This window comes from Haemaphysalis longicornis, unplaced genomic scaffold (genome assembly GCF_048455015.1).
Source record: "Haemaphysalis longicornis isolate Haplotype H1 unplaced genomic scaffold, Haemaphysalis longicornis Haplotype H1 scaffold_8, whole genome shotgun sequence".
Classification (NCBI taxonomy): Eukaryota; Metazoa; Arthropoda; class Arachnida; order Ixodida; family Ixodidae; genus Haemaphysalis; species Haemaphysalis longicornis.
This window is the reverse complement of record NW_027526445.1, coordinates 135487122-135505801: the sequence shown is the minus strand read 5'-3', so window position 1 is coordinate 135505801 and position 18680 is coordinate 135487122. Positions and strand designations below refer to the sequence as shown.

General features: G+C 46.3%; 1 protein-coding gene across 1 annotated transcript; it reads right to left on the bottom strand.

Annotated features, from left to right (window-relative positions):
* Nucleotides 1–1746: 1746 nt before the first annotated feature.
* Nucleotides 1747–6269, bottom strand: LOC144148489 (uncharacterized). The gene is made up of 3 exons (XM_077680022.1): nucleotides 5351–6269; nucleotides 3301–4609; nucleotides 1747–1792 (listed from the first exon to the last, which is right to left on the bottom strand). The coding sequence occupies exons 1-3, from the start codon at nucleotides 6267–6269 to the stop codon at nucleotides 1747–1749; spliced, it is 2274 nt and encodes a 757-aa protein (XP_077536148.1).
* Nucleotides 6270–18680: the final 12411 nt, after the last annotated feature.

Genomic DNA, 18680 nt, shown 5'->3' with positions numbered 1-18680 from the left:
GGTTTCAATATTATCCTAAGCAAAATCAATGGGCCGAATGCCCTGTAAGGAAGTTGAATGTTTCCAAAAGTGTTTTTGGAAGGGATTTGTTGCTGTCTATTTTGCTGCTGCCTTAACCCACTCCCCGTTTGACCAGGTTCCATTAGTTGTGTGCCCTAACACGGTAATTGCAGTTTTAAGAATGCCATATCCACGACGTCGTAATACAGCAGCACCGCCGCACCGTGCCTACAAGAGCGGGGCCGTGGTCGCCTCACCACGCGTGCAGCTGCAATTACCGCTACTGCAGGCGAACTGGCACACCTTCCATTTCCGTGGTGTCACAACCACGGAACCGCATGCTTGGTGCCCAGACGCTGTCTTCACACCTTTCTCCTCACCACAACCGGTCTTCTTGACTGGAGGGTCAGCGCAACAATCTTTGTCTTCTCCCTTTCCAGTTCGCCTCTTCGACCCGCCGCAATACTCTTTTCTTGTTTTCACTCTACCTTTCATCTCAAGCGTTAATTGTTGCCTCCAGTACTAAGGAAATGCGGACATGATACATGCTCTGGGATCGTAATTGGGAAAGAACACGGGGGCTGTATGTAATCACATTATATGTGAAACGGCTGTGTCTGATGATGTTTTGGTAACTTTTGGGCGCCTTTAAGTGTTGTTGTTGCCTCTGTAACAGTAATATTTTGTTAACAAAAGTGGCTCTTGTTGAAGAATCTCAAAGGCGAACGGAAAGCAAAGAAAGCAAACTGTATTTACAGTAAGTACAGGGCAAAACAAGCTTTAACATGGCGACCGAGAATCTTCCTTCTTCTTTCTCGTCTTCGTCTGTCTCCTCCGCGTGCCATCACGCCGAGATTCCCGCTATTTTTCCACGTGCTGGGCCCCGCAGGCGAGCGCGAATTTCAAACCAGAGCACAGTTCCTGGCAATGAGAAACATCCTCCCGGCCCCAGCACTGAGAGTTGTAATCTCCGTCTACGCTGCAGTAAGCTCTATTGGGTACAGTAGCTGCACCGGTCGTCGCAATGTAGCTCCGCTAGGAATCCTCACAATGCAGGCTCGGACGTTGTGGTCGCGTCCCATGATAACTCGTATAACCCGACCAGTCTCCCACATTTGTCGAGGAGCTTTTTCTTCGTGCACAAGCACCAAATCTCCAACTTTGAGCTCGTGGGTGGGCACATTTTTCGCATGGTGGAAAGAGCGCAACTGCAACAAATATTCCTTACGCCATCTCCTCCAGAACTGTTCCCCAAGCCGTTTACGATGGAGCCACCTTCGCGTGACTTCGCTTCTTGTTGATTCCGCTGTTGGTGGTTGACCCGCAGGTATCGCAACAAGCCTCCTTCCTATTAGGAAGTGTGCGGGCGTGAGTACCTCTGGGTCATTTGGTGCTGAAGAAAGGTACGTGAGCGGACGGGAATTAATTACCGCCTCTGCCTCTTGAAGTACAGTCGTCAGTTCTTCAGTCGTCAGTGCAGCTTTCCCCAGGACTCGCCGTAAACAGGATTTTACGGTTCGCACCATACGCTCCCAAAATCCGCCCCACCACGCAGCTCTTTCTACAATAAACTTCCATTGCACGCGTGTTTGAGCACAGTAATCTTGAAACTTTACGTCCAGGAACGCCTTTTCCAATGATGCGATATCTTTGGATGCCTTTTTGAAAGTTCGTGCATTGTCCGTGTAAATGACAGCCGGGAGTCCATGGCGAGACGTGAATCTTCGTAGGGCTAGAAGAAACGCTTCACTCGACAGTCTCGAAACCAACTCCAAATGCAGGGCTCTCGTAACTGCACATGAAAACAAGGCAATGTAAACTTTCGCAGATGAGCCTTCAGTGCGAGCATAAAGAGGTCCAGCGAAGTCTATCCCTACTACCTCGAAGGGATCCGAGCGGCGCACTCTATCACCAGGTAAAGGGGCTACAGGTGCACTGGCTGGCCTTAGTTGTGTCCTTATGCAAGCATTACATCTGCCGATTACCTTTTTTACTATCTGTCTTCCACGTTGAACCCAGAATCTCTGTCGTAGCTCGGTCAATGTGTCTTGAGTCCCGCCATGAAGGATTCGTTGGTGGCAATCGCGAATGACAAGTTCGGTGAACGCGTGAGAAGGTGGCAGTAAGAGAGGGTGCTTGACTTCGTGTTCTTCTTGAGAGAACTCTAGCCTGCTTCGTACACGCATCAATCCCGTTGAGTCAAGGAACGGACTGAGCATCCGAATGCTTGATCGGCAGTCGAGAGGAGCTTGATTCAAGAGCCGCTCGAGCTCCTCACCGTAACTGTCTTGTTGAACAACGCGGATCCAGTACAATTCAGCGTCCTTAATCTCTTCCGCTGAGATGGATGTAGATATCCGGTTGGCAACATTTCTACAATTTCTGATGAATCGCAGAATCCAAGCGGTGATTCGGAGAATTCGCAACAGGTTGGAATACCGCGCCAAGTCCAAGATGGGATTCACAGTCCTCACAAAGCAGATTTGCACACATCTCTCCCTTTCGTCGTCGACGCCTTTCAACCCAATCTCTGACTCTTCCTTAGGCCAATCTGTAGGGTCTTTCAGTAACCACGTGGGTCCATGCCACCATCGTTCATCGGTTTTCAGAATGTGCAATGACACCCCGCGAGTGAGATGATCGGCAGGATTGCAATTTCCGGGACAATGCCGCCACTGTGTCCTAGCCGTCAGTCTTTGAATTTCGGTTACTCGATTTTTGACAAATTCTTTCCATTGTGATGGATTACCCGTAATCCAATGCAGAGTGATGCGGGAGTCTGTCCAAAATATAGTTTCGACGTTGCGCGGTACTTTGGCAAGAGATGCTTCCAAGAAATTTGACATCCGGGCCCCGAGGACGGCGCCGAGAAGCTCGAGTCGCGGCAATGTCAACGTCTTTATAGGAGCGACTCTTGACTTGGCCATCACCAGTTCTGTTTTCACGCAATTGCTGTTGTCTTGAAGCCTTAAATAGGCGCATGCTCCGTATGCCTTTGGGCTCGCGTCACAAAATATGTGCAGTTGAGCTGCCGTAGTCTCTGGGGATAAATGTACCCAGCGAGGTATTTTGACGCTGCCAAGTTCCTGGAGGTCCGATCGCCAACGCCGCCATTGCGCTCCGATGTCAAGTGGAAGATCCTCATCCCAAGAGACATCCCGTTTCCATATCTCTTGGAATAATATCTTGGCTTGAACTGTGAATGGTGCGATCATTCCGAGAGGATCGAAAATTCGTGCCACTGTATGGAGCACTGATCTTTTGGAGTTTCGATCTTTGTCAAAAAAACTAAGTACAGACTTTGAAGCTATTGTCATGAGATCTTTTCGGGGCTCCCATACCATGCCAAGAATCTTGAGTGTTCCGTCGGTAGAAGTGATGCCTTCTTCCTGCTCGAACAGCTGCTGTAGGTGTGTCGAGTTAGAGGTCCACTTCCTAAGACGCATACCTGCTGACTCCAGTATAGCGTTAGCTTCCGTGAAAACACGTTGCGCCTCTTGGTCGGTGCCGGCTCCCACGAGCAAGTCGTCGACGTAAAACGACTTTGCGAGTAGGGCAGCCGTGTCCCGAAAGGAACCGCTGACAAGCCTCAGGTGATGTTGTAAGGTGGCGTTCAGCAAAAATGGGCTTGCTGTGGTACCAAACGGTACTCTGGTCATCCTCCATTCTTCCACTTCAGGTTTAGGATTCTCGTCCGAGGGAACTTGCTTGAACCACAGAAACCGCAGTGCATCTCTGTCTTGCTCTTGAATGCCGATTTGCAGGAACGCCTTTTCAATATCTGCGGTCAGAGCGATGGGATGCAACCGAAATTTTATCAACAGTGTGGTCAAGTCTGCCAGAAGCCTTGGGCCTTTTTCCAAGTGTTCATTGAGGGACGTGTACTCCGGCCCATGTGACGATGCGTCGAAAACCACTCGGACCTTGGTAGTCGTGGACTCGCTGCGAATCACTGCATGATGCGGCATGTAATACACCGGAAAGGATGACGGTCCGATTTTCTTTACCCGCTCTGCGTGTCCCAAAGTCATGTAGGACCGAATGGTGGAGTCGTATTGCTGCCCGAATTCGGGATGGCGCCGCAATTTCGCCCCGAGAGCCAGAAGTCTCTTCATAGCTTGCGTCTTATTGTCGTCCAAGCGACCACCATTATCTTTCCATGGGAGTGCAACCTCGTAGCGGCCCTCCTTAAACTTGACATTACGCTTGAACTCACAGAGAACGTCCGAGGCCTCATTTATAGTATTGTCCTGGTCCACAATACCTATGCTCTCAAGCTCCCAGAACTTCTGCATGATGCTGTCTGCTGGTTCCGCTGACGCACTCACTCGTAGAACGCAGGTGTTCATCGTCAAGTTAACTGATGTACTCAATGAGAGAGGTCCTTGAAACATCCATCCGAAGACGGAGTCAAGAGCCACCATGCCTGCGTTACCAGAGTAGCGCTTTATCTCTCCAGTCATCAGCTGCCAGAGGTGATCACAGCCCACAAGCAGCCCAATACCAGGTACGGCTGCCATGCCCGGTATATAAAGTTTGTCGGCGATGTTGTGACCACTGTCTTCCAGTGTCTTCACGAAGTCATGTTCAGCCGGCACTTGGACAACTTCTTGGCAAATGAATGGGACTTCAACGGCTTGTATAAGATGCTCCGTACCGTCGTACTGACTGCGAAGACGTACTTCCACGAGGCGCCGACGCTGTGAAGTCGTAGCCGCCTGTCCGAACGTATTCAACTGGAGACTCGTACTTCCAAGCTCTTTCAGGCATAGGGTCTTGGAAATATCCTCCCGAATAAACGTTGTCTGGCTTCCACCGTCTGCTATTGCACGAATGTACGCGCAACGCTGACTTCCGACAACCCAAGTCCGGAACGTCTGCAGAAGTACCTCGTTAGTCAAGTATGAACACGTGCTTGTGTGAAGGCTGTTAGCGTTCACACTCTTTGTGACTTCAGCTTTCTTGGGTTGCCACGTTGGATCGCACATAGATGAAACATGCCTCCCTTGACACTTGCTGCACTTTACTTTCCGGCGACAATCCTTTGAACGATGCCCACGCATAGTGCACCGAAAGCATCGGTTGTCTTTGGCGAGCTTCTTCAACTTTTCTTCTTTCATGATAGTTACATCACAGTTCTCGGTAGAATGCTTCGGAGAGCAGCAAAAGAAGCAGGTCTTGTTTTCCTGTGGAGCGACAGTATGCAGTACGGCTGCAGTTGGTAGGTGCGCCAATTGTTTTCGGTCAAATCCACTTCGAGGACTTCTTTTATCTTGGCGATCAGCCAACCCACTTCGCTCTCGACTCTCTACCTCTACCAGCAGATATTCAAGAAGACCTTGCAGCTCACGCTCTGCCGTGCCTGTTTCGCAAGTTGTTGGGGATAGCGACCGCCCGCCTTCGTCTTGCTGTTCGGTGCGCGACGTGGATGAGGTCTTAGAAGTCGCCACCAGTCGATGATAGCCAACGACGACGTCGCTTGGCAAAGCTTGCAGTATGATGTCCGTCAGCATGGTCGCATAGGTAGCCGAACTGATGTTCAGGGCTTTAAGTCCCCTCATGTGGCAGTGCACGTAGTCCATAAGCTTGCGCAAACCCTTCACGTCGTCCGATGCTTGCACCGAGGGCAGAGACCTCAAGCGAGCCAGATGCTCTTGAACGATGCGTCGAGTGTCCCCAAAGCGTCTTTTAAGAATGTCGACGGCATCATCGTAGCATTCACTCGTCGCTTGAAGGCCCGCGATAGACGCAGCTGCCTTGCCGTTGAGAAGCGTACGTAGGTACTGGAACTTTTCTCCCTTAGTTAGACAGTCGTTGGTATGAACAGACGCCTGGTAATGCTCCCAGAAACTATGCCACTGGCATATCTCCCCGTCGAATGACTGCAGTTTGAGTGTCGGAAGCTTGACGGAACTGCCTCGCGCTAGTTCCTCGCGTTGATCCACCCGCGTATGTGACGGGTTCCTTGGGATAGGTGACACGTGGCTTGATTGAAGCATTGCTTCTCTTGACTTTAATTGAGCGAGCATACCTTTAGCGGCGTCTTCGTACTTCAGTACAGCCTCCATTTCCGCTGCGACCTCTTCGTCCTTGAGGTGCTCTTCGAACAAAACATTCAGCCTTTCCAATTCGTCGTTGTTGGCCTGCAGTCTTTCACGCAACGACGCCAGCTCGCCGATGTCCGCCGTATCCAAGACAGCTTTTGCTTCATTGATGAGGCGAGTATTCTGCTGCCGCCGAGCAGTACGCTTCTCCTTCAGTCGGTTCATCCTTGCTTCCGAACACCGGTCGCACCTCCTGGTGGACACCCGAAGCTTTTCCGCTGTCTCTTTCACTGTAGGGCGTTCCACAGTTCCCGGGTTTCGGCACCAGTTGCTGAAGAATCTCAAAGGCGAACGGAAAGCAAAGAAAGCAAACTGTATTTACAGTAAGTACAGGGCAAAACAAGCTTTAACATGGCGACCGAGAATCTTCCTTCTTCTTTCTTGTCTTCGTCCGTCTCCTCCGCGTGCCATCACGCCGAGATTCCCGCTATTTTTCCACGTGCTGCGCCCCGCAGGCGAGCGCCAATTTCAAACCAGAGCACAGTTCCTGGCAATGAGAAACAGCTCTGATTGGTCAAAACAGTCGATATGAAGTGCAAGGACGCACCGAGTGAGCAAGGAGCTCGTTTTTAGTTCTGCTTACTGCGTGTTTTAACGCCGCCAACCCTTACACAAAAGGAATGCGCCGTAAAACAAAGAAAGAGGTTACTTTCTGATGAAAATTTATTGCTTTGAATGTCTATGCAAACGGCGCTGGCAGCATTTGTTTCCGGGCAAGTTTGCGTTTTTACCCCGGGGCATTTGACAACGTATGCCCCGTCGGAGCTGACTAGCTCCCTGTCTTACTTGTACTTTGCTAACACGGTCAAGATACAGACATTACTATCTAGTAGAAATTTGCTCTTTTTTATCAGTGCATTTATTTCTGTATTGTCGGGCGCAACAAATCTCGGCACAATACCCATTAAAAATAAAAAAAATAGCTAAGACAAATAAACCCACTGGAACAAGGGAATGAAATAAAATACCCAGTGAAATGCTAGAACTCCCTCGATACTGAACGCCTGTGTCAGATATATAGTTACCCGCCGCTGTGGCTCAGTGGCTATTGCGTAGTGCTGCGGAGACTAAGGACGTGGGCTCAAATCCCGGCAGCGGCTACCGCTTTTCTGATGGAGTCGAACAGCAAAAACGGCCGTGTGTTCGAGATTTCGGTGCACGCTAAAGATACCCAGGGTGGTCAAAATAAATCCAGCGCCCTCCGCTAAGGCGCTCCTCATCGCCTACGTAGGGTAGTCGTGTTAAGCTCAGCAAAAAATCAATCCAGAATGTGCAGTGAAAAGAGGCTGATACCCTGCTGCATACAACGACAGCTACACCACCATCAGAAACTCAATTTTGCGCTCAATGCGTCTACACTTTTTTCAAGCTTTTCTACATGGCCACGACTGCTCATTAACAGAATGTAAAGGCATCATATACGTGTCATTCTTTAAGGTCAATTTTTTGGTGTAATCGTTATTTCTGTAATTCATGCCAGCTAGGTTGCTTGTACAGCCGTATCAGCGGAAAAATGAAGCCTAGTTTTTGCGGCAACAAACCCGCCATGAAATACGTCGGATGCAAAGTTAGTATTGTATATCATAAACCACTTAAATGTGACAATATATACACTCTGCAAAGTGGAAGTTCCATAAATGATTGCCTCTGAGTGCAGGATTTTTTAATCAAGAACGGAACTGTATCACGTATTCACGTTCATTGTCGTGATTGTGGTTGTACGCCACGCCTAAACGAAACTAGTATGAATGAAAGATTGCGCGACACTCTGGTGGGTGAGCTTTTAGAAGCGTCCTAAATCTATAAAAATCACAAAGAGCGCCTGAATGAACAATTATCATTACTGTTTGGAAAAAAATAGCATTTTTTGGAGAGCACACGGAAGGCGGACGCTAACTGTTCTGGGGTTAATCTCTTTTGCTATCTGGTTTAATATTTTGCTATATAAGTAAAAGCCTATTTAGGGCAGCTTCCTTTGCTTCAAATAAACTGTTATGAGTACGGCAGTGTTTGTCTTTCGTATTTTGTGTGTCCAGTTAGTGGCACAATCCATAAATCATAATGCACCCAATAGCCCAAGAGCACCTATCACTGGAGACATCTGCATCTTCTGCACGGCAGTCTCTCCAAATTTCTGTAAGCATTAGGATGGACATGCTGCGGATATGTAGCGCCAACCTTTGGTGGCCACACAGTGACCGAGCACAGCGTGATGAAAACACTCTGAAGGTGGGGGACTAATCTGAGCACCATGACGGCGGGGCGATTTGCTACGATTGTGGTGACACACCACCGTTACCACAGCCCACCGCACCCGTTTTCCGGCTTCTGACAGCTGCCGCTCACCGCCTGCACGTCTTGCTAATGGAGTGTGAAAGCAGTGCAAGGCCGACTAACCAGCAAGGAATGAATGAATCGGAAGTACAGCAGCGGTATTCTGGAAATAATGGACAACCAAAGGAGAAAGAGGCACCCAATGCTGCTGCCAAAGCGAATAAACTGTGAGTTGAGATGGCTAGAAGGCAATGATTGTCCGTAATGGTGCCTAGAGGGCGTAGTATAAACGTATAAACAGCGCCATATGTTCATAAGGAAGAGAGACCACGTGCTCGGTGACTTTTAAACGTAAAAGAATAGATTTCTATATATATTGTTGCCTAATGTGCCTCGGTGCAGTTTTGTAGAGTACAAATCTTGATACCTAAACGAAACAAAAATAATTTCACGGCGGCCCGATCTTGCGCCCTCGCCGCAAAAAAAAAAAAAATAAAACACGAAAAAAACAACAACCACCCAGAAAAGAAGATTTTTGTTTCGCGGGGTCAAAAAATAATGCTGTTTGGCATATAAGCGAAGTCGTGTAATCATGGTATGACATTTTGTATTTTGGCGGTACTTCAATATACAGCAAAAGAAATTATCTAATTCTTGCCCCCTGGCTCGTATATTTTCCCGTGTTTATAATTGCCAGAGAACCAAGAAAGGAGTCATGAATACAGAAACCAGAAATTTTGCTGTCTCGGTATTGGAAGCTGCGAGTGCGAAATATAAAGTTCAAAATGCCGACCGTAACACTGTACTGTACACTAATTTAACGGCCCACTCTGACACAGTAGGCCAGTGTTTGCGTACAGCAAGCTGAAAAGCGGGGAATGCGTCTGTGGACGTTAGCGCAGCGTTCAGCGGCAGCAAAACGTCATTTTAGGAACAGCCTTATCACCTCCTCTATTAACGTAACGGCCGTTATTGCTGACAGTCCACATACTGGAAGGAGCACACATAGTTTGTTTTCACAGGCAGTATTTATGTTTTGCGGACTACTTTACATTTGAAGGTGCTACTCATAGTATTGCAAAAAAAAGAGTGAGATTGTTAAATTTAGTTCACTCTTTAGGATTCACAGGCTCAAAGAGAGTCTCAAATTTTAAGCTTTAAGTCACAAGCATTAACCTGTGGTACCGGGGTTCTTGCACCCGGCCGCGGTTCCCCAGAAGGACACTGAGCCCCCTCGATCACACCTTTACTTGGAGTCCCGCTACGCCAAGGTACACCGCTCAGCCGATCCGGCTGCACACACGTCGCCCAGCCGAGTCCGCCATGTCCTATCCTCGCTCCTCTCGCGCCACCTCCTCATCCTCAGCCGGCACATGTCAATCGCGCGGGATTGTCCACCGCCACTATTGCCGGATTACCACAAACCTTAACAGATTAAAAAAGAATGGGAGCGATAAGCCATGCCTTATTCGTAACGCCTCACACGCGAAACGCAATATTGACAAGTGCAATTTGGAGTCCGCTTGTAACCGTATCCGCTGTTCGCAGGAAACTGCCGACAGGGATCGATGCTTCTCAAGGGTCGGTGAAAAGTATCGCAATATAAACGGAAAGCTTTCAGTAAGTATTCCCCTCAATGCCCCACGTATAATTTCATCATTTGCAGTGCTGATGCGGACCGTCGAGGTGGCTATGTTTCCGCCGCCACTGCCACAGTGCACTTCCGCGTTTGTTCGCGGGCTTTTGAGATGGGGCTTTCTTGAGCAATACATGCAATGTGCATCGGTTTTTTTCAGAGCTTTTCTTCGTGATTATGCATCAACTTGTTTGCGTTTGACCATGCCGATGAAAATTTCACAAAAGGTGATGGGTTTTTAAAACAATTTCAATATCCAAAAGTGAAAAAAGGGCATTTACCGAGCTGCATGTCCCTTTTTGCACGCTGCCGTGTAGCATCGAAAGTGAATAGAAGCGACGTACGTCAATATAAACATAAAGCATGAAATGCACAAAAACACAAATTTTCGCTATAGAGCTGGATAGACTTTTTTCTGAACTGAATATTCCACATTCTGGGTATTTCTTTGCAGGAAAAACATGAAAACGGTTGAGTGGACGCAGAACTAACAACCTCTAGAGGGCTTCATTTTTCCCCACGAATTTAAAATAAGACCTGAGAGCAAAACCGCTTGAGAATAGAGATTTACAAGGCTTCAAAGTCTGCACCCAGGGCTCCTAGTCGCATAGTGCTATCTGGTAACAGATGGTCAGATCTATCAGCACTTGGAATGTACCGAATCGCCGCATACACAAGTAGGAAATTGAACAGCAAACATTTTCGTTTAGGTAATTCCCGTGTACAAGTTCTTTGCTGACAGTATTTACGGTAACCAAACTTTTAAAATCAGCGTCATTTTGTTACAAGACATCATTACTTAAATTACGGGCATTCTAAATCGAATATTTTTACTTTCACCAGTTGGGATGCTTTACGTTTCAGAGTTATGAACACTGAGCAGCGCGGAAACAAAATGCGTTAATAATTGCTGATTGGGCGTGTAAAACTTGTCTGGGTGCAAGTTTCGTAAACAGTAAAGTATTGAAGGACTCTGCCAAAACGATTGTAGCGGTAATCGCACAGCAGTTGTTATGATCTGCTAGTGGTGCCTCTGCTGTGTTGACACTAATAATCCTTAAACCAAGTTCGTTGTTGAGTAATGTTTCCAAATACCGTGGCTAATGAGCCATCATTGTCTCCTCTTGACGCACACCTGCTTATAGCTGTGGTACGTAAGCTCCCCACTCCAAATTTTATGCAGGTGGAAAATGTACAATGCAAATATATATTCGAAAAGGTATTATTTTGACAAATTGCCGAGTCAGGGAACTTAAGTTCAGCGACCGTAAACACTCTGTCGTACTCAGGAGAGATGAATTTTTAATGCTCTTATACAGTATTGCAGCGTGTCGCACGGGAATTTCAAATGACACAAATGTAGCCGGATGGGTGTATGACACAACAGCATCACTGGACCCATTCCAACTCGCCTGTCATGCCGCTACAGCAATAGACACCGGAGCGACTGCAAATGTGATAGCGGCATGAAATATCCTGAAAACGTTCACAACTATTTTTTTAAAAATCCTAAATGTTTGGAGATTGTTCTGAACAAGAAAATCCGCTACTTAGCGTCGGGATCCCCTTTACCTCAGCTGAAAATTACTGCCCGGTGACCATGAGATTTATTAAAGTTGCACAAAACGTTTTCTGTCTTTCGCGGCTGGTGCGTTCGCCGACCGCTGTACTTTAATCATGATAGCGGTGCAGCCGCTGTTTGCCTCTTTATCTTCAATTGCAACACTGACCACATCTCACAGCCATTGAATACACACCCACTAAACTAAAACAGTAAGGGAGTCGCTGGCAACAACGATAGCTTCCGCTGTCCTTCCTGGCGCGAAGGACAAAGTGAAAGCGTAATTAAAAGGCTTGCGGAGTCCTTTCAAGCCTTAAGTACCTGCCAATATCGCAGCATGCATTCCATATAAAACCAAACTTTGGTCTTGAGGGCGACTTTCAATCTTCGCACGGCGACATTTGGCTATTATACAAAACTTACTAAATAACTACCATAAATAATTTATAAAAAAGTGATGTACCTAAATACACTTACCTAAACATATTTAACTCTAAAGTGCCTCCCCGCATCGGCCCTCTTTGGATCGACCCACGGAAGCACAAAAAGTCCAGTTTTATTTACAGACTGTTCTGAATCCACCTCCCTTCTTGCCAATATAGCTCAGTTGGCTTCTTGAATATTTATGCTATATTGGTTTAAAACGCCGGTTGTTGGCAAAGTTTATTAATTATAAAAGATAAACAGTGCTTCGGGCCCTGAAAATTAGCTGTGCATCGATTCAGTTCGGTGCATCTGGAAAATTTGGTGGCGTAGTCTGAAGGGGCTGTGTTTGCGCGATGGGACACCGGCTAACGAATTTCATTAATTAAGATCCGTCTGCACCTTTACAATATAGATTTTTTGGGGAAAAAGCTTAGGCGGTGCTAAATAAACAAGATCTGCGCTTAGGACTGTGTTTTTTTCTTGACTGCCTCCGGCATGTGTTTTTTTTTTCTGTGAAACATTCAAGGCTCACAATTTTACCGTTTTGGGCATTTGACGCTTTAGCAATAAAATCTGCATGCTCATTTGGGACGAATATAACATGGGCATTGTGTTTTGCTCCCCTGGACAGGAGTTTTGGTGTTAACGTGATTATTAAATTTGTTGTAATGTTCAGAAAAATCTACACGGTTCAATTTGAGCATTTTAATTGGTTTTCGTGTGTTAACAAACGTACTCTAGACGTATGTAACAAACAAATGTGAAATTATGGGCATGCATTGATTACACTGAGCAAATATTTCCCTTCCTTTAATTAAAAAAATTGATTACTGCACCAGCGACCATATCCAAAGGAAGTAGTCATCATTAAAATAGGGTTATTTAATTTTAAGCAAACAGAACACTTAAGATATGATTTTATATTTCTGACTAGTACGGGTCTAACAGGCCACTTTTTCATGAAAATTGACGTACAAAAAGACGTCTGGCTAACAATCAGGCTTAAAATAACAATACCTCCAAACAGAAACCACCAGATGTAAATTTAAACAAGGGGCTCAAGGAATGAAGCAGGCTTCCTACGAACCCCAAGTAATCACCTTGCCACAATTCCACATTGCGTGCGGATTCTAGTTCGATTCAGTTGTTTCCGCCATTTTCAAGCGGCGGTAATGGCATTATTTATTCATGTATTTATTTATTTGTTTATTTATCTACTTATTTACTTATTTATTTATTCACTGTTCCATCAGGGCCAATGGCATAGAATAGGGGAGTGTGTTTCTCAAAACAAGGGTTTAGAAAGTGCGAAAAGGGGAGTACGGGATTCAACGTTTTCTGAATGAGCAAATTTGGTTGATAACAAAGGACACAAAAGCACAATAAATTGCGATAGTGTGCATACTAAAAGTAATCTTTGTTTGTAGTGCTAGCTAGCGTAAAACAATATCGCTACTGCAGGGCGAAAGAGCTGATAATCGGCAATTGTAGCAGTCACGCTAGGAAGCTCGTTATAGAGCACTGCACGGGCCCGACCCGGCCCGCGTGCCGGGCACGGCCACCCGAAGTCGATTTTCGGTGGGCCCAGGCCGGGCCCGGGGTCCATGCCACGGCCCCGGGCCGGGCTCGGTCTCGACGCCATGGGTCCGGGCCGGGATCGGGCTCGATGCCGTGGGCTTGGGCCGGGCTCGGGCTCGATGCCGTGGGCTTGGGCCGCGCTCGTGCTTAAATTCACAGGCACGGTTGTTAATAGGTCCGACGTGAAGTATAGAAAAGAGCTTAAAATGAATATTCTTGGGTTATTTTTGCGCGCTTCTTGCTGTTAGTAGTACGCATTGTTTTAAAAACGTGGTTTGCTAGGTCTGATGGCCACTATACTGCAATTTTAATGGCGTTTCTTGTATTGCATCAAGATTTCATATTTTGGGGTATAACATACCAAAGATACGATTACAAGGAATACCCAAGAGGGGAAGGAATTAATTCAGATATCCTGGAGCTGTGCACCTATGTTTATGTATGTTCACGTGTGTTTTAGATGTCGCACCAATCAAAATACGGCTGCCGTAGCCGGGAATCAAACACGCGTACCACAGAAACACCAACGCTTAACAACCACTGTAGGTGGAGTATTTCAACGCGCGTTGATTCAAATGCTGATAAAAAATTTCAGCAATACCAACTTGTGGCCGCGACAACCATGTGAAGTTGCCAAGAGTCTGGTAATCAAAGGTGATGGTGTATCTCCTCTAAGAATACGAGCTATTGTTACGCCGATGTGTCGTGAACTGCGGACGGTGAAAGCTAAACAACGTGCACTTTTAAACACTTATTTTTTGCGTTCAGTTTATGACGTGCTTGTTCAGACTAGATGCTGCGTCTCATCGCCCGGAATATAATAAACAAACTTTCTTCAGCGTCAAAGACCGGGCCTGGTCGCACACTCGCAGGCCCTCCCTAGGCCAAAAAATAATTTACCAGGCCGGGCCTTTCCGGGCCTTGGCTTGAGATGGCGGGCCCGGGCCGGGCTCGGGCCAGGCTCAATTATGAATTCCCGGGCACGGACAGGGCTCGGCTTGGTGTTACAGGCCCGGGTCGGGCTCGGGCTTCGCGAAGCGGGCTCGGGCCGAGCTCGGGCCTTAAAATTAAGCCCGTGCAGTGCTCTAGCTCGTTCCATTGCTTGCTGTTGCAAGGGACAGAAGAGTCAAAACACGTTCTGTGCGGTTTAGGAGGCGCCAATTTTTTAGGGGGATTTCCAGTGTTAAAGTTGTGCTCCGCGTAACCCTAACTCCTTATTTTGCGTGCACAGATACATTAAAATTTCTTTTTTTTCCATGAACAGTGGAAGAATAGAACTTCAAAAAATACTCCGTATAACAATTCATCTTGTTTTCCTTGATAACTGTTAACTCTGAATTGTTTGGGTCTGTAACACTGTTCTTGTGTGCCGTATTCTTTCTTCTTTCTTTTTTTTTTCTGAATGACTTGGGTGACTGAATATGTTCTATTCCCTTTTATCGTGTGCACCTGCTTGGAACTGCGAATGCTTGCAGTATATAATACGTGAAATGAAATGAAATGAATCCAAGGCGCGGCATTTGAATCGCAGTATACGGGACAATCCCCCTTAATATACATGCACTGGGCGATGGGAACTACCGCACAAGTTGTACTGGAATTATTTTAAGTTTGGAATACCTGTCCTGCTTGTCACAATGGTCGTCTTCGTTGCGCAAACCCTCCCATTAGGTGTGTACTAAAAAGCCCACAGCATGTTTTAAAGAAGCTTCTACTGTATGTTATCTATGAAACCAACTTTTGTGTGACGTTGGCCGGTCGAATTTGGTTGCAAGTCGCTCATCATATGTGTTCTCGATAAATTTGGGAAGGAACTGGTATTTTAAATCAGTGCCTGGTTTCTACTGAGTTGACACCGCTGAGGTGAAAACAGTGCGGGTGGAAGTGCACGGTCAAGCGATAACGAGTTCGCGCATGGATGTGCGCACATTCACGTCCAGCTGCACGAACTGCTGCAAACAGACGTGCGATGTGTATTGATGATGTGAATATGCCGGCCGGATTATATAGGTGGTTTGACATGACATTTCAAAGCCCAAAGGTACTATCATAGTACCCACCATAGTGCCGTTTGTATCTCCGCTGAACGCTGCATTCCGACACTATTTAAAGTCCGCTGCACTGTGATGATGTTTTTTTGTCTCGGCCGCGTTGCGTCTTCATCGGTCGAGGCAATATGTCAATGTTCCCCGTGTGTGAAGATTCCAGCGCACGTTAAATTACCCCAGGTAGTCTAAACTATTCCGGATCTGTCCTCAACAACGCGATTCAGAGCATGGGTATAGCTTAAGCGCATCAAAGTCCACGATCAATCAAACATAAAAAACATACGCCGCTCCTAAGACGTCCCATATGTGTCACAATATTAGTTGTTAACCAGGGTTTCATTTTCTGTTTAGCTTACGAAAGATGTATCTGCGTAAAGCGTACCCTAGAATGATTATGGTTTGCTTCAGTACAACAAACAAATCGTTCGTTGGGAAGATATTTTTGGCCAGTATCAGCACTGCGATATGAAGGTAGGAAGGAGCCAGGTTGTATAATAAAATGGCATCACATGAGCCCCGCAGGGCGTGTGGATTAATATGTACCCAGCCCTTATGTACCCGATATAACTACTCTGCAGATATAACTTGCGGAAACAGTAGTTCTTCAGAGCAATATCAGCGGTTTGATGTCGCACAGTAAAGCCTCAGGTGCTATTTATTCATACCATTTTTTTATGCCGAGAAGTCAGATATTTTAGCGTTGCGGACATATCCCCAATTGTCGTGTTGCGTACACACCAATTTAAATTCCGTTGCAATGCAGGAATTTAAATCCTTGCGTTTATGTTTTGGTTGCGGCAACCTATCACAGACCTTAGCCGTGAAACATCACAGTGAGATTATAGTCTTTCAAGCCTTTGAGTCTTACTACTTCAGTCCCTTGTAACTAATTCCATCCAAATGGTTGCATTTAAGCAGGAACGTTCAAAATAAATATATTAAACATAATAAATAATAACCGGCCGCGGTGGCTCAGTGGCTTAGGCGTTGCGCTGCTGAGCACGAGGTCACGGGTTCGACTCCCGGCCGCTTTCCTGATGGAGGCGAAAAGCCAAAACGCCCGTGTGTACGACATTTCGGCGCACTCAAAGATTTTCAGGTGGTTAAAATTAATTTGTAGCCCTGTACTACGACACGCCTCATCGCCTGCGTTGCGTCGGTGCGTTAAACACTACAATCAATCAATATTAAACAGTACCTCCAAAGTTCCAAAAAGATACATTTTGTCAATTGCGGGATTGCAAACCAGAAAAAATTAAACTAATTTTATGTATTTCGGACCGCGAACTTCACTACAGGCTCGTAAACAAAAGCATAATACTGCGTGTTATCAAAGGGACTCTTAAACACGTGAAAAACGCTTCCAGTGTTTCCTTGGCATCTGCAAGCACTGCGAAAACTATAGTTAGGGCAAGCACGGAGGGGCAGCGGGTGCTTTGCTAGTCGCATCAGATACGCCTTGCATTTCGCCTTTGCATTTGTGGCTTTCCTTTTCGATTGGCTACTGAATGCACTCATTGCTATCCGCCAACAGCAGTTAAACCGCTCGAATGGCATGATTCCAGCAGTAGCAGACTGCCAACACAGTGAAGGAGAGAAAACTCTTCGGAAAATTCAAGTCTTTAGCTGGACATAGAGCATTACCCTTTGGATGGAGTACTTTGGTACTCGCTAATCTGAGTCCTGGCTTTCTTGGCTGACTACATTGGCCAAGCATTTCTCATTTGGGAAAATATTAAAAACGTGTTGCAGGATCCTTTTAGGCATCCCTGATTTAAAGTACTAATTTGGTGTTGATGCTGTGCCGCGTTAAAAGTTCACGGGAATGTAACGTAAACTTTGCTCCGTCTGGCTCGTTCTCTAGGAAGCGAGAAGTCTTCGATACAGCGTTTTATGCGAAACAATATCTGATCACGGCTATCTTTGGCAGCGTCTCAGGTGCTTGCCAACTGCATAGCAAACCAAGTTGTACTGTATTTTAGGTAGGGGCTTTAATTTAATAGTAACTGCAGGTGACGGCCCACTGGCCAGAAAGCCATTTTTTATGCGAGAAGCAGACATATGGCTCCAAACCTAGCATAACGGCAGGTATTGATGTTGTTTCGGTTGTTTTTGTTGTTATTGTTATTGTGTTTTGTGTTGCTGTTGTTGCTGTCGTGGTTGTTGTTGTGGTATCACACGTACTTTCGTTGGAGATTGGCCATTCATCTAGCGTAAGAAACGTTACTGTGCCCGCTACAAAAGCTACAAAAGCTTAAGAGACGCTTAAGCATTTTTATGAAAAAGAGCGTATAATCTCCAGAAAGCATTAGTATCCAATTCGCAAGTTAGGTAGGCAGAAAAATATGTTAACTTTAAACAGAAAAATACATACACAGAAATAAATCTAACATTCTAACATCTCTGTTTCTGATACGTGTGTGCGATTGGCTGCAGCCACACCACTATGACGGCATCGGAGGGTTGTGGGCCCAAACGACAAAATTGGGAGCTTTTAAAAACAAGGGAAACTCTTTCTACAGGCGCAGCATGTCGACTCGAAATGATGGACAACTCGAAATGACGGACAGGTGTGAATCGACCAGATTTGAGGGAAATCACTGATGTGCAGTAAATTTCTCTGATGGGAAGTTTGAAATCCACCTCAATGCAGCCGTACGGCTCCAAAGCAAAGCTACGCAGCTTCCTCAGAAACTTCGAATATGAAAAATTCGTCCTGGTGGAGGATTTGAACCCGGGACCACTGCTTAACAGGAGCAGTCACTCTACTAACTGAGCTAATCAGGAGGCGAGGTGGTTGTAGCGCGAGAGAGAATTGATCGACAACTGGAAATTATGGACAGGTATTAATCGACCAGATTTTAAGGGAAATCACCAAGGTGGAGTAAGTTTCTCTGATGGAAAGTTTCACATCCACCTCAATGCAGCCGTATGGCTCCAAAGCAAAGCTATACAGCTTCCTCAGAAACTTCAAATGCGAAAAATTTGTCCTGGTTCAGGATTTGAACCCGGGACCACTGCTTAACCGGAGCAGTCGCTCTACTAACTGAGCT